Source organism: Meriones unguiculatus, chromosome 19, assembly GCF_030254825.1.
Source record: "Meriones unguiculatus strain TT.TT164.6M chromosome 19, Bangor_MerUng_6.1, whole genome shotgun sequence".
Lineage (NCBI taxonomy): Eukaryota > Metazoa > Chordata > Mammalia > Rodentia > Muridae > Meriones > Meriones unguiculatus.
In genome coordinates this window covers 43,791,785-43,805,767 of record NC_083366.1, presented here as the reverse complement: position 1 = coordinate 43,805,767, position 13,983 = coordinate 43,791,785, and the positions used below count along the sequence as shown (strand labels likewise).

General features: G+C 36.7%; 1 protein-coding gene across 1 annotated transcript; it reads right to left on the bottom strand.

Annotated features, from left to right (window-relative positions):
* Nucleotides 1–2,843: 2,843 nt before the first annotated feature.
* On the bottom strand, nucleotides 2,844–8,700 carry LOC110542667 (prolactin-3D4-like). The gene is made up of 5 exons (XM_060372620.1): nucleotides 8,670–8,700; nucleotides 7,596–7,750; nucleotides 6,085–6,192; nucleotides 4,429–4,608; nucleotides 2,844–3,041 (listed from the first exon to the last, which is right to left on the bottom strand). Exons 1-5 carry the CDS (start codon nucleotides 8,698–8,700, stop codon nucleotides 2,844–2,846), a joined length of 672 nt encoding a protein of 223 aa, XP_060228603.1.
* Nucleotides 8,701–13,983: the final 5,283 nt, after the last annotated feature.

Sequence of the window (13,983 nt, the reverse complement as noted above, 5' to 3'; positions counted from 1 at the left end):
AATATCCAACCAGTCAAGTCAAATCTATGACCTTTGCTTCAGGTTCAAGAAAGAAAGAGAAAAATAGGATGTGATTGTGGAAGACATCTGATATCAAAGCATGTCTCCAAGTGAATGGACAACCATGTACATATGCATATATGTGCCACGTGCACAAACGAAAACACATCAAACACACATACACACAAACAGAAGATCAATTCAGGCACTAAAAAATCATCTCACCATTTTCGTCGTGCTATCTCAGAAATATTTTTTCTCTTACACTTTAAATTCCACCTCATTTTAATTTTTATTGCATATTCAAATTTTGTTTCAGTACTGAGCATGTTAATTCATTCATCTTTTATTATATATTGCCTATAACTACCTGAACTATATTCAGTCTTAAGAAAGCATGGCAATCCTGGACAATCCTGTGCTATCTGAGAATAATAGACAAGAACTTTAGTTTCAGAAATAGGTTTTTTTTTTTGAGAGAGAGATGGAGACTCTATAAACTGAACTATACTTAGGAAAGAATTCTCTCTAGGCAGCATCAATAGATTATTAATCTTATTTTAGTCTTAGTTTACCATACAATGTAATGGTAGAGAATTTCTTTAACCCTCGAGTGTTGGTCCAAAAAGTTATTTAAAGTGGGGGAGGACATTCTTTGAATTTCTTTTCTTTAGCAGTGAGCACTCTGGGAGGGGAGTCTATCCACAGAAACTACAAAAAATGTCACAGCTGACAAGGCTCTGAAGGGAGACCAGCATCTATATAGGACATGTGTTCTACTAAAGACACTATCTCTTCATGTTTTTTCACCTGAAGGTGTGAGGACCCTCATGTGCACAAACAGAACCCCCTGATTCTCAGAGCAACCTAGTCAGTAAAACTCTTAGTTATCAAATTTAATATATCACAATTTTGCCTTTATGCCTCTGAATTCTGAGGAAGTCACAGGAATTATTGTGGAGAAAAATGATAGGGTTGAAACATCAATAATATATAAATTCAGCCTTCAATGTTAGCCAAGCTTAAAAACTGGAGGATGAAGGAGAGAGTCAAAGAAATATGCATGTGTTTCATACTTCTCTCATACTAGTTTTGGAATGTTTAAATTAATGGTAGTTAAGACAGTCCAACATTATTGAACTTGCATTGTTTGCTAGTAAACTTAAAATTTGCTCACAAAATGGTTTTCTTTTATAAACAACTCAGACATCTATCTCCTTGATACAATGGATCTAAAGGAAGCTTCATTCACTGTGACCTAACATAAGCTATTGCTATCTTATGTTCATATCAAACTTCAGAATTTTACATGGCTATAACAATAGCTCCGGTCATATTACAATGATTGGAAACAGGAGAATTTCACATTGAAGTATTGAAAGAACTCCATTGTTGCTATGCAAGCACTAAGAAGAAAACCTAAATAAAAAGTGTTAAAAAGTGTGGATCAACAAGGACAATGTCAGCAAGACATTGCAGTGGTGTGCGTTCAGCATTCAATATTTTTAATTATATTTTTATTTTGTATATTAATTACAGTTTATTCACTTTGTACCCCAGCTGTAGACCTCACCCTCCACCCCTCCACATCGCAACCACCCTCCCTCATCTCCTCCCTTACCCCTCTCCAAGTCCACTGATAAGGGAGTTCCTCCTCCCCTTCGATCTGATCCTAGCCAATCAAGTCTCATCAGGACTAGCTGTATTGTCCTCCTCTGTGTACTGAGTTGGCTGCTACCCAATGAAGGGGAGGCAGTCAAAGACCCAGCAACTAAGTTCATGTCAGAGACAGTCTTTGTTCCCCTTACTAGGAGACCTAGTTAGATACTGAGCTGTCATGGGCTACGTCTGAACAGGGGTTCTAGGTTATCTCCATGAATGGTCCTTGGTTGCAGTATCACTCTCTGAAAAGATCCCTCTTCCCAGATATTGTGGTTCTGTGGCTATCATTGTGGAGCTACTGTCCTCTCCAGGTCTTCCTATCTTCCCCTTCTTTCCTAATATTCTCTGCACTCTGCCCAAAATTTGTTCATGAGTCTTAGTATCTGCACTGATAGAATGCTCAGTAGAGTTTTTCAGAGGCCCTCTGTCATAGGCTCTTGTCCTGTTTTCTGTTTTCTCCTTCTTTCAATGTCTGTCCTGTTTGCCTTTCTGAGTGAGGAATGATCATCTTACCAGGGTTAATGGGGTACAGAGGTAAACAGATAATTCTCTGTAGAAGAATATAGATGGCAGAGAAACACTGAAAGAAATGCTCAATGTCCTTAGTAATCAGGGAGATGCAAATCAAATGACCCTGATTTTCACTTTACACAAATCAGAATAGCTGTCATCAAAAAAATCAAATGACAATAAATACTGGCGCGGACGAGGGGAAATGGGAACCCTCCTCCATTGCTTGTGGGAATGTAATTTGTACAAACACTGTGAAATCAATCTGGCTGTTTCTGAGACAATTAGGAACAGTGCTTCCTCAAGATCCACCTATACCACTCCTAAACATATATCCAAAAGATGCTCAAGTACACAACAAGGACATTTGTTCAACCATGTTCATAGCAGGTTTATTCATAATAGCCAGAACCTGGAAACAACACAGGAGTCCCTCAACAGAGGAATCAATACAGAAATTGTGGTACATTTACACAATGAAATACTACTCAGCAATTAAAAGCAAGGAAATCATGAAATTTTCAGGCAAATGGTGGGAGTAGAAAAGATCTTCCTGAGTGAGGTATCCCAGAAGCAGAAAGGCACACATGGTATGTACTCACTTATAAGTGAATACTAGATCTATAAAATAGGATAAACCTACAAAAATTTGTACACCTAAAAGTGCTGAGCTAGAAGCATTCATTCTTAAAGACAACTCTGCACCTCAAGACCTTGAGGTAACTGTCCACCTTGTGTGTATCCCTCCTCAGGCAGCGGCACAGGTTATAAATGGTGAAAAGGCGAGTGTCTTCATCAGATGACTTCAAGTCTTCCAGTCCAGTCCAGGCAGGGTAGTCATTTCCATCAAATCCAGGCTCAGTCTCAGTCTAAACAGCAAATAGACAGATAGCATTGGCGTTATTACCAGCAGGATTTCCTGAACACTTTCTGTATCAGTGCAGGTTTGTAAGTTTGTATAAGTACATGGATGTATATGTGTGTGTATTAATGACATGATTATTGATGTCAGAAGCCAATTTTGGGTAAAGTCCCTCCAATGACTTCTCCCTTTATTTTTTGATATAGTTTCTCTTACTTCTACCTGGAACTCACAGTAGATCTCCTTGTTTGCTTTTCTACTGCTAGAATTACAAAGAGATGTTACCACATAATTTTTGACACAAATTTTGAAACTGGACTTGGGTTCCTCACACATGCAAGAGAGGCATTTATACACATGAGACATCTCCACAGGTCCAGTACAGATTCCTTCTTTTTTCTGCATCTGTGTGTGTGTCTGTCTGTCTGTCTTTGTTTCTCTCTCTCTTTGTGTGTATGCGTTTGTGTACTTAGTTTAATTTTTATGTTGTTGTAAATAGATATGATTTAGATGTCAGTATTCAGTTTGGGTTAAAATTCCACCAGTGACTTTTATCATGACTTTTGAGAGAGATGCACTTACTATTTTCTGGAACTAATTGCAGATATCCTTAAATCTGATTCCCTAGTCTGAAGGTTTCAAAATGAAAACACCACATCGTTCTTTTGGCACAAGTTCTGGAAATGGACTTAGGTCTTCACACATGCCTAAAAGGCACTTACACACATGAGGCAGCTCCTAGAGCATATTCCTTGTAAATGTTTTATAAATTTAGAAAAAAATAGCAAGAAACTCTGAAATTTACTATAAAGACCTTAGCTATACAAATATGTATTTGTAGGCAGGCATACATATTTTCTGATATGCCACTGATTTCAGATGGTGTATCCTCACAAGTAGACAGATGTTACATGAGCAAGGTGCTATTTGGGTGTATATACTAATTAATTAGGGACAATAAAAGGCTACAAGGAGTCTTTCACCTTGGGGAGGTTTACATATTTTCATTTCTTCCCCTGATATGTTCTTCATACCACATTAGATCTGGTAGAAAGTCCTGATCCTTTTCTTCTTTTCAGATAAATCTGTTCTATATCTTATAGATTTACTGAATCCTTTCATAAGGGAAGTAGATTTCACCTAACATATTAAGGTGCAGACAATCCTAGCACTGGTTGCTATAAAATATTCTGAATTAGTCAAGAGTGTTCATTTCACCCAGGAAAGCTACAGTCCAAGTTACTGTGAGGCATAGCTACTTTCTATGGAGATCACAGTTCTGTGGGTTTCTCACTAAATAATCCTGGATTTTGGTGTCTCAGCACTCTTATTTTATTTCACATTGACCAATTGCCTGCATAGGATCAACCAAGGTATTTGTAGAGACAGCTTACCCTGTTGAGTATGGTCTCAATTCCCTCCGCAAGAATATGAATTTTGCCCTTCACATCGATGGCTTTTTTCATCATATTGTCAGAAACTCCTGGAAGAGCAGTCACTGCAGGCAGTAGGTGTTTCACCGGTTCTTCCCAGGCATATGTAACATTCAGGATTGCTTTCAGAAGATCTACAGTCTAGAAAAACATCATTGGACATTGTCTTAAACTAAGTGACTTAAAGCTGTATAGCCAGACACCTGTGTTTTGTTTGTTTTCATGAAGAAGGCAAACTACAGTATCTTTCCATTATTCATGATAAATATTAATAATTTCATGTTGTATAATTATTGTATAATGGTAAAGATTCACCTCCTCCATTTCACTTTGCCAATCAAAACTAATAATATCTTACTAATTCTTGCAAAATGATAATTTTTTTTTATTTCTCCACATCCTACCATTTGTCCTAAGTAAACCTGTTCTTTTTTATTACTTTTCCTGTCTATGAGAAAACAATGTTTAATGGGCTCGTTAGGTGTCAAAAGACTTGACTTTCATAAATTTGAAGCCAACGCTGCCAGGAGCAAATGTTTCAAATAATTTCTACACTACTGAATCAAATTGGTTTTTCATATATTTACTTGAGACATTTATATTGTGATAGAATATTAAAACAGGTGTAATGCAGAAAAATGTTTTCAAAATGTTACTTTTCATCCATCTGCATGCTCCCCACCCTTTGGCTTTATAGATACTGTGTATTTATTGAAGTGTGCAGAATAAAAACTACTACTGAGCATAATTTTAATTCCAGTTATCAGTAAAAATGAAAATGAAGTTTTGACCTAATAAGGGTTAGCCTAATGCCAGTGTCACATCAAATACAATTTTTATTTAGATGTTTACTCTGACCTTGTTGAACCTATGAAAATTAAGACTACAGCTAAATCCAATCAGAAAGTCAAAAAATGTTAAATTAATTAATGAAATGGAGAGGCCCATGCTGATGGCCAACATTTTGCTAGGAGCGATGGATGTTCATGACAGGTAGTCAACTGAAAGTTATCATGACAGTAGACATCCATTAAATATTTTTCAGAGTCATGATAACCTCATCAAAACCAAAGTCATCCTGACCAACATGATGTAGTCTACAGAGGAGCCTCTTGTAATGCTGAAATTCTTTTAAGATACAGGAGAAGATAAACCAGTCATAGAGGTCTGTACAAATAATGGAGGAAAAGAAATAGGTACTAAAGATTTTAGAAACTTATGAAATAATAACACACTGCTTAGTTTAGTAAAATACTGCCAGGGGAAGTTCAGTTAATGTTACTCTTCAAACACAACTGTATTTGTGTTTACTCGACATGTATATGAATATACTCAACACTGACTGCCCAGTTGATATAAAAATATCTCAGGGCTAAGCAGTAGGTATTGGGGGAAATTCTCATCTATATACACAACTACACCCAAGTGAAAATGTGAATTGGCAGGAATGTGACTTAGTGCTAAAGTTATCAACTGTATGATGCGATTGTTCTCCAACAGCTGCATGTTCTTTGAATCTGAAATTACCACACCTCTTATGGACCTAGTAATCACATACAGCCCAGCTAGCCCATGTATAGCATCATTTACTTGGTAACCAATAGGGAGGAAACCTACTGTTGTTTCGTGGACTTGCTTTCGGTCCTCTGGAGTGTGGATAGAAGAAGTGTGGCACATGGGAGGGATCCTGTCTCTTAACCAACTCCTCTTGGCAAAGTTCAAGTCCTGGAGGGAAGTAAAAGTTTTAATTCATTTGGGCTTTCAGAACTGAGTAGAAAGATACACAAGTATAAGATGATTGCATTTGATAAACCCTTACTGTTCAATATTTAAGGGCTATAGAAAATTTGAAACAATAAATGATGGAAACATGAGCAGCTAACCCTTTCTTTCTTTTACATCTGCAATCCATAATAGTGTCTCCCCAATCCCCCCCCCTCTTTACTGTTCCATTTTTTTTTCATGCTAATGTCATTGTTTGGAAAGAAAGCACAAAATGCCCCCATAACTCTTAATTACTATGTCTTCAAGTATTAATTTCATAGGATTTTGGCTGAGTTTCACAGAATTATTATTTATCCAGCTTATAAATATCTCATTTTTCATTGGTACAAACTAATGAGGTTTTTATAAGAGAAATTGCCACTTTTATACCTTTGTTTTGAAATATGTTGTATAGGTACCATACAAAGTTTTTGGTAAAGGTAGGATTTACTAATATTGACACAGTCAACATTTAATCACTTACTACTAGGCATGTTACTACTAGGAAATATGCAGCAATGAGTAAACAAGAATTGACAAAAATATTTACTGTTTCTATTTTTTTATATGAAGAATGTAAGAGGCATTAGGTATGTATTATGAAAACACAAATTACATAGTTCTAACTTTCAGAGAATTTATGGAAGTTAAAGGATGCTTAGAAATGTTGTGTTCCTCAAAGGAGAGAAAAATAAGGAATATAAGAAAGAATAGTGAACAAAGATAACTATTGGAATATATATTTTCTATAAATACAGAGAAATATAATCCCAATAATCAATTTTTCAATGACAATTTCTTTGTTATTTCCTCACTGTCAGATCCAGAACAGATTAGTTATAGCCTTGAAGAAGTGGGAATACATTTTGTATCTAAATTAGCCCTCCAAGTGCACAAAAACCCTTAGTCCTAAAACTGATAAACCAAAACTCATAACACTGTAACCTTATAGGACACAGTTTTTATTTTTTTTCTGTTAACGTGGTTTTTATTTTATTTTTTTTGTTCTTCCATGTAACTAAAGTCAATGTAATGCTTTGCATTGGTTTTCTTTAGGTCAACAAGTAAGAATGCCAGTGAAGACAGAAACCATGACCAGGAAATAAACTTTCCAGTGACAAAGTTGAAAACAAGTGATTACCCTTAGTTATTATGGAAAATCTGAAAATATCATTTACTTCTTTCTATTCTTGAGATTTTTACAGAATTTCAAATTTGCCCATTCTACATTTTTTATATGATTCTTTCTATTACCTAGGAAAGTGAAATTGTTTAGACTTGGATACACAATATATTCTAAACTGAATTACTATTTAGCTATCTGAAAGCCCTTTCAGATAAAAATCTAGAAGGACATTACTTACAAATTCACGGTATATATCTGCAGCCACGATATACGTGTTATGAGACTGTTCAACCACACGGTGATACAGGTCTTCAATAGAAACAAGGGTAGTTGGGTTGGAGGCTACATTCTCCCAAAGGAGCACATTTGACACCAGTAGCAACAGGTACATCCCTGCTGTAGGAGAAAGAAACTCAGATGATCTATTCACAAAAAGTTACAACAGTTAAAATATCTTGGAATGCTGTCTGCTCTGAGGGTATTCCACCATGTGATTGAATGTGATATCACTTAATATATCATTCATTTTTTATTACTGGGAAAATACAGAGAAATTATTTCATTTCTTTAGTATAGAACTTGAAATGGGAGCGACTTGTCATAGTTTGCGTTAGTTCCAAAACAGCTTCTCCAGTTTGCGATCACATGGAGCTTTGACTAATCATGAGCCAGAGACTTCAAGTCATTATCTGCACCTATTTGAAGTTCTCAAGAATTTAAGGTTGTCTTTCATTTTCTTAAGTATATTATTATTGTAACTAATTGATTTTTCTTGTATATATCACATAAGACTTAGAATATTTGATAGTTTATTCATGTTGATTTAGGTGAGCAGATATTTGACCTTGACACAAAATTTAATTATAATTTCCCATTTCTGTACTTGAAGCAATTAGGCCATTCATTTAATCTTTGTGTTCTCACTAATGTCTAGTTTCTCAATAATGTAAATTGGCCCTTTTAATTTTTATTCTTTCTTTCTTATTTTCTGGAAGGTGAGCTTTCAAGTTTACATTGTCAAAGAAGTGATGCTCTGTAGATACCAAGATCACTGTCAACTTATTCCTTTCCTGTTGATCAACACTATGTAAATTAACTCTGATAAGTGTCATGAGAAGCACAAGGAGAGAAATCCTTTGGAAAGTTCTTTCTAATATCTGTTACCTCTTCTATATAGAGATCATGATCAAATATCAGTTCTTCAAGGATGCAGAATAGATGACACCAGAGAAAATATACACTCCAAACACATTTTGAACACATATGCTGGAGTAAGGTTTACGTAAAGGCACATGGATAAATGGCAACTTACCGGAGCCTGGAAGAGTCAATGTCACCCGCATCTCTGAGAAGATCCACCGCAGTGTCTTCTCCACCACAGGAAAGCTGCTCACCTGAGTGCTGTGTTCATTCAACTTTCTTCCTCCTATATATACTACCAGACTGTACCCCAGGCCAAGCAGAGCTGGGGGGCAGATAGAATCAATGTCTATTGATCAGTGACATTCTTCCCTCAGGATTTATTAACATCCTCTTTACATTTGCCACAGTTATGTCTCAATATGTGTCACACTTCATTTCCTTCATATGATCTATAGAATTCAAGCCATTCTCCAAATCAGCAAGGCCATCTCTCTTCATTGATTACTCATTTTCAGGTCAGCAGGAGGAAAAAACTCATTCCCAATACTTAACCTTAGTTCAATACCTTAGGTCTGTTTTATCTTCTTCAATAGTCCCTTGAATATTCTGGTTATAAAATATGTATTCAATAACAATATGAGCAGTGACCCTCTCTATCTCTACAATAGACTGTTTTTAGTAAAGCCAAATCTCTTTCAAAACCTTAAAATGTTTTCCCCATTAGACTTGGGGGCAGAGTTCTAGTAATCAACAGGTCTAAACACAAATGTTTATAAGGCACTTTGACAAGCACACCATGTGCATTCATCAAAAGCCCACTTTTACATGAAGATCATAATATTTGCAGACACCTCATTTTCTTTCTTTTTTTTGATTTGTAAATACTATTGCTACATATTTTTTTTCAGTAAAAAGATTATTTTATTAGATATTAGGATGGCTTTTTTCAACTTGCTCCTTGTGCCCGTTTCCTTGAAAACCTATTTTCAGCCCTTAACTCTGAGGTAATATACTCCTTTGTTTGTTTTTATTCTTTATTAATTACACTTTATTCTCTTTATATCACCCCTGTGGTTCCCTTCCTCCACCTGTCCCAATCCCTCCCTTCATCCACCCTCTGCATGCATGCCCCTCTCCAAGTCCACTGATAGGGGAGGTCTTCTCTTCCTTCTGATCCTAGTCAATTAGGTCTCATCAGGAGTGGCTGCATTAGACACCTTATTTGCACAACTTATAATAACATATTGATTGTATCTTGAGACTTAAAGCAGATGAGATAATTGTTGGTGGCAGTGGTAACTGCTGTTCCATGGATTTCAGCACTTGCCTCACTTTGCCAGGCATGCTGATGGCCTTACCATATCACTGAAATGTAACTATTTTATGCAATTAACCTGAAATCTTTTATGTATTGACTGATGGAATCATAAAACACTTTTCATGTTGTAATAGACTCTAAAACATTAGAAGCCCAAAATTTTCATGTTGCTTGTTCTAAATTTTCAGTATTTTTCACAATTAGTATTACCATTTAGTTCTGCTTCCCAGTTATGAACAATGGTCGCAGCATGTATAAATTGTTGGGATTATGTGCTTCCTATGAAAAATTTCTAGAGAAGAAACTGATCTTTGACACTGGGATTTCAATTAACTTACAAATATCTGGCCTGATGAGTCCTTTGTATAATTTTGTGTTCACTACTGTGTTTATTGCTTTTCAATATGATTTACCAGACAAGTAAGACATTTAGAGCATAGTTCAATTTCATGGAACAATTAGAGAAGGTGGACAGCTTTGACATGATGCAAAATGTTATTGATATTATGAATCTATAAAAATACAAATAAAATTTTAACATGGTTTACTAGAGTATGCAGAAGCATAAAAGCTTATCAAATATTTTTTTTAATTTATTCACTTTATAGCTTGATCATAACCCCCTCCATCTTCTCCTCTCAATCCCACCCTCCTTTTCTCTTCCTTCATATCCCCCTCCTAGTCTTCAGAAATCTGGACCCCTCCTCCCTAACCAACTGTGCACAGACTATCAAGAATCTTCATGACTATCCACATCCTCTTCCTCTGTGGCCTGGAAATGAGGCCCCTCCTGGAAAATTGATCCAGGAGCATGTACCAGCATCCATTCAAGAGACATACCCTGAGCTCGATCATATTGGCTACATCTGAGCTGGGGGTTGATCCTCTCGATCTATGGGCCTATTTGGTGCATCAGTCTCCACAGGGACCCTGGACCCAGATTTGTTGTCTTTGTTGGTCTTCATGTGAAACAACTTTTTTCCTTCAGGTCTTTTATTCCCGTACTGTTTCATATAACCTACTGCCCTTTGCCCATGGACTGTGAGACCCATCATCTGCTTCAATCCCCCTCAGGATGCAGACTTTCAGAAGACATCTATGGTAGCCGCCATTCCTGTTCCTTCTCTTCAACTGCTTCCAATGTCTATCCTATTTGCCCATCTGAATGAGGGTAAACATACTTCCTAGGATATTCTTTGTTACTTAGTATCTATAGGTCTATGGATTACAGTATGATAATCCTGTAATGTATGGCTAACATATGCTTATGAGTGACTCTATACCATGCATGGCTTTGTGGTTAGGGGTTACCTCACTCTGGATGATCTTTTCTAGTTCCATTCATTTGTCTGCAAATTTCTTGATGTTCTTGTTTTTAACAGCAGATTATTTTTTTAATTGTGCGTATCTACTACATTTTCTTTATCCATTTATTGAATGAGAGACATCTGGGTTGTTTCCAGCTTCTGGTTATTAAGAATAAAGCCACTATGAACATAGTTGTGTAAATGTCCTTTTTGAATGGTGCAGTGTCTTGTGGGTATATGCTCAAGATGGATCTTTAGGTAGAGCTCTTCCCAATTTTCTGAGAATGCAACAGATTGATTTCCAAAGTGGTTGCACAAATTTGTACTCCCACCAGCAGTGGAGGAGTGTTCCCCTTGCTCCACATTCTTACCGGCATGTGCTGTCACTTCATTTTTTAATCTTAGACATTGTTGATGTTATTAGATGGACTCTCAGAGTAATTTTTATTTGCATTTACCTGATGACTAAGGACATTGAGCTTTTTTTTTTCTTTTTTTATTTTTTTTAATTTTTTTTTATCAGTTATATTTTATTAACTCTGTATCCCAGCCGTGTCCCGATCCCTCATTCCCTCCCAGTCCCTCCCTCCCTCCCTCCCTCATCTCCACCGTGCCCCTTTCCAAGTCCACTGATGGGGGGGACCTCCTCCCCATTCATCTGATCCTGTTTTATCAGGTATCTTCAGGACTGGCTGCAAAGCCCTCCTCTGTGGCCTAACAGGACTGCTCCTCCCTTCGGGGGTGGGGAGACCAAAGAGCCAGTCATCGAGTTCCTGTTAGAAATAGTCCCTGTTCCCCTCACTTTGGGAAACCAATTGGTTACTGAGCTACCACAGGCTATATCTGAGTGGAGGTTCTAGGTTATATCCATACATGGTCCTTGGTTGAATGTCAGTCTCAGAAAAGACCCTGTGCCCAGATATATTTGGTCCTTGTGGAGCTCCTATCCTTTCCCCATCAGACTAACTCCCCTTCTTTCTTATGATTCCCTGTACTCTGCCAAAGGTTTGGTCATGAGACTTTGCTTTGAAAACACTGCTAGTTAGAGTCTTTCAGATGCGCTCAGTAGACTCCTGTCATACGTTCAATGCACATCCCATCTGTCTTTCTAAACGAGGATTGATCATCTTACCCCATGTCCGCTCAATTGATTATCTTTTTTAGGTGTATAGATTTCATTATGTTTATCATATCTTATAGGTCTATATAAGTGAGTATATCCCATGTTTGTCTTTCTCCTTCTGGGATATTTCACTCAGAATGATCTTTTCTAGATCCCACCATTTGCCTGCAAATTTCATGATTTCCTCCTTTTTGATTGCTGAGTAGTATTCCATTGTATAAAAATACCACAATTTCTGTACCCATTCCACCGTTGATGGACATCTGGGTTGTTTCCAGGTTCTGGCTATTACAAATAGAGCTGCTATAAACATGGTTGAGCAAGTGTGCTTTTTGTGTACTTGAACAAACTTTGGGTATATACCTAGCAGTGGTATAGCTGGGTCTGGAGGAAGCACTATTCCTATTTGTCTTAGAAAGCGCCAGATAGCTTTCCAGAGTGGTTGTACCAGTTTACATTCCCACCAGCAGTGGAGCAGGGTTCCCCTTTCTCCACAACCTCTTCAGCATGTGTTATCGCTTGAGTTTTTCATCTTGGCCATTCTGATGGGTGTAAGGTGATATCTCAGGGTCGTTTTGATTTGCATTTCCCTGATGGCTAATGAGGATGAGCATTTCTTTAAGTGTTTTTCTGCCATTCGATATTCCTCTGTCGAGAATTCAGAAATGAAAATGGGGACATAACCACAGACATTGACATTGAGCTTTTTAAAAAGTGCTTCCATTCTATGCAGTATTCTTCTGTGGAGATTTCCTTGTTTATCTCTGTGACCCATTTTTTAATTGTATTATTTGATTTGCTGGTTCAAATTTCTTAAGTTCTTTATATATTTTGGATAATAACCATCTGTCGGATGTAGGCTATAGGCTGTCATTTTGTTCTATTGACAGACTCCTTGCTTTACAGAAACTTTTCATTTTCATTAATTCCCATTTATAATTGTTGATCTTAGAACATGAGCTATTGTTCTGTTCAGGATATTTTATCCTGAACTAATGAGTTCAAGGTTGTATCTCACCTTTTCTTATAATAGATTCAGAATATCTGGTTTTATTTCGATTTCTTTGATCCAGCTGGACTTTAGTTTTGAAAGGTGATAAAAATGGATCTATTTGCATTTTCTACATATTTTCTACATGTACACATCGAGTTTGACCAGCACCGTTAGTTGAAGTGGCTACCTTTTTTTTTTTTTTTTTTCTATTGTATGGTTTTAGTTCCTTTGTGAAAAATCAAATGTTCATAGGTGTGTGAGTTTATTTCTGGGTCTTTAATTCGAGTCCATTTTTCCACCAGTCTGTTTCTATGCCAGTACCATATAGTTTGGTTTGGTTTGGTTTGTATTTTTTTTTTTATAACTGTTGCTCTAAGTTTCATCTTGAGATCAGGGATGGAGATTACTCCTAATGATCTTTTATTGTACAGGATTGCTTTAGCTATTCTGAGCTTTCTGTTATTCCATACAAAGTTGAGAATTGTTCTTTCAAGTTCTGTAAAGAATCTGTATTGGGATTTTGATGGAAATTTCAATGGATAAGTAGATTGTGTTTGGTATGATGGTCATGTTTACTATGTTAAACCTGGTGATCCATGAGCGTGGGAGAATTTTCTGTCTTCTATCTTCTTCAATTGCTTTCTTCAGAGACTTGAGGTGTTGTTTCATACAAGTCTTTCACTTGCTTGGATACAGTTACTCAAAGATATTTCATGTTACTTCTGTCTATAATGAAGGGTG

Excerpts from the sequence above, each read along its gene's own strand:
- LOC110542667 (XM_060372620.1), bottom strand. The coding sequence starts at position 8,700 with ATGCGGGTGACATTGACTCTTCCAGGCTCCG. Across the intron at positions 7,751-8,669 it reads ATTGACTCTTCCAGGCTCCG|GGATGTACCTGTTGCTACTG; the intron begins GTAAGTTGCCAT and ends CTCCTACAGCAG. Across the intron at positions 4,609-6,084 it reads AGCAAGTCCACGAAACAACA|ACTGTAGATCTTCTGAAAGC; the intron begins GTAGGTTTCCTC and ends ATGTTTTTCTAG.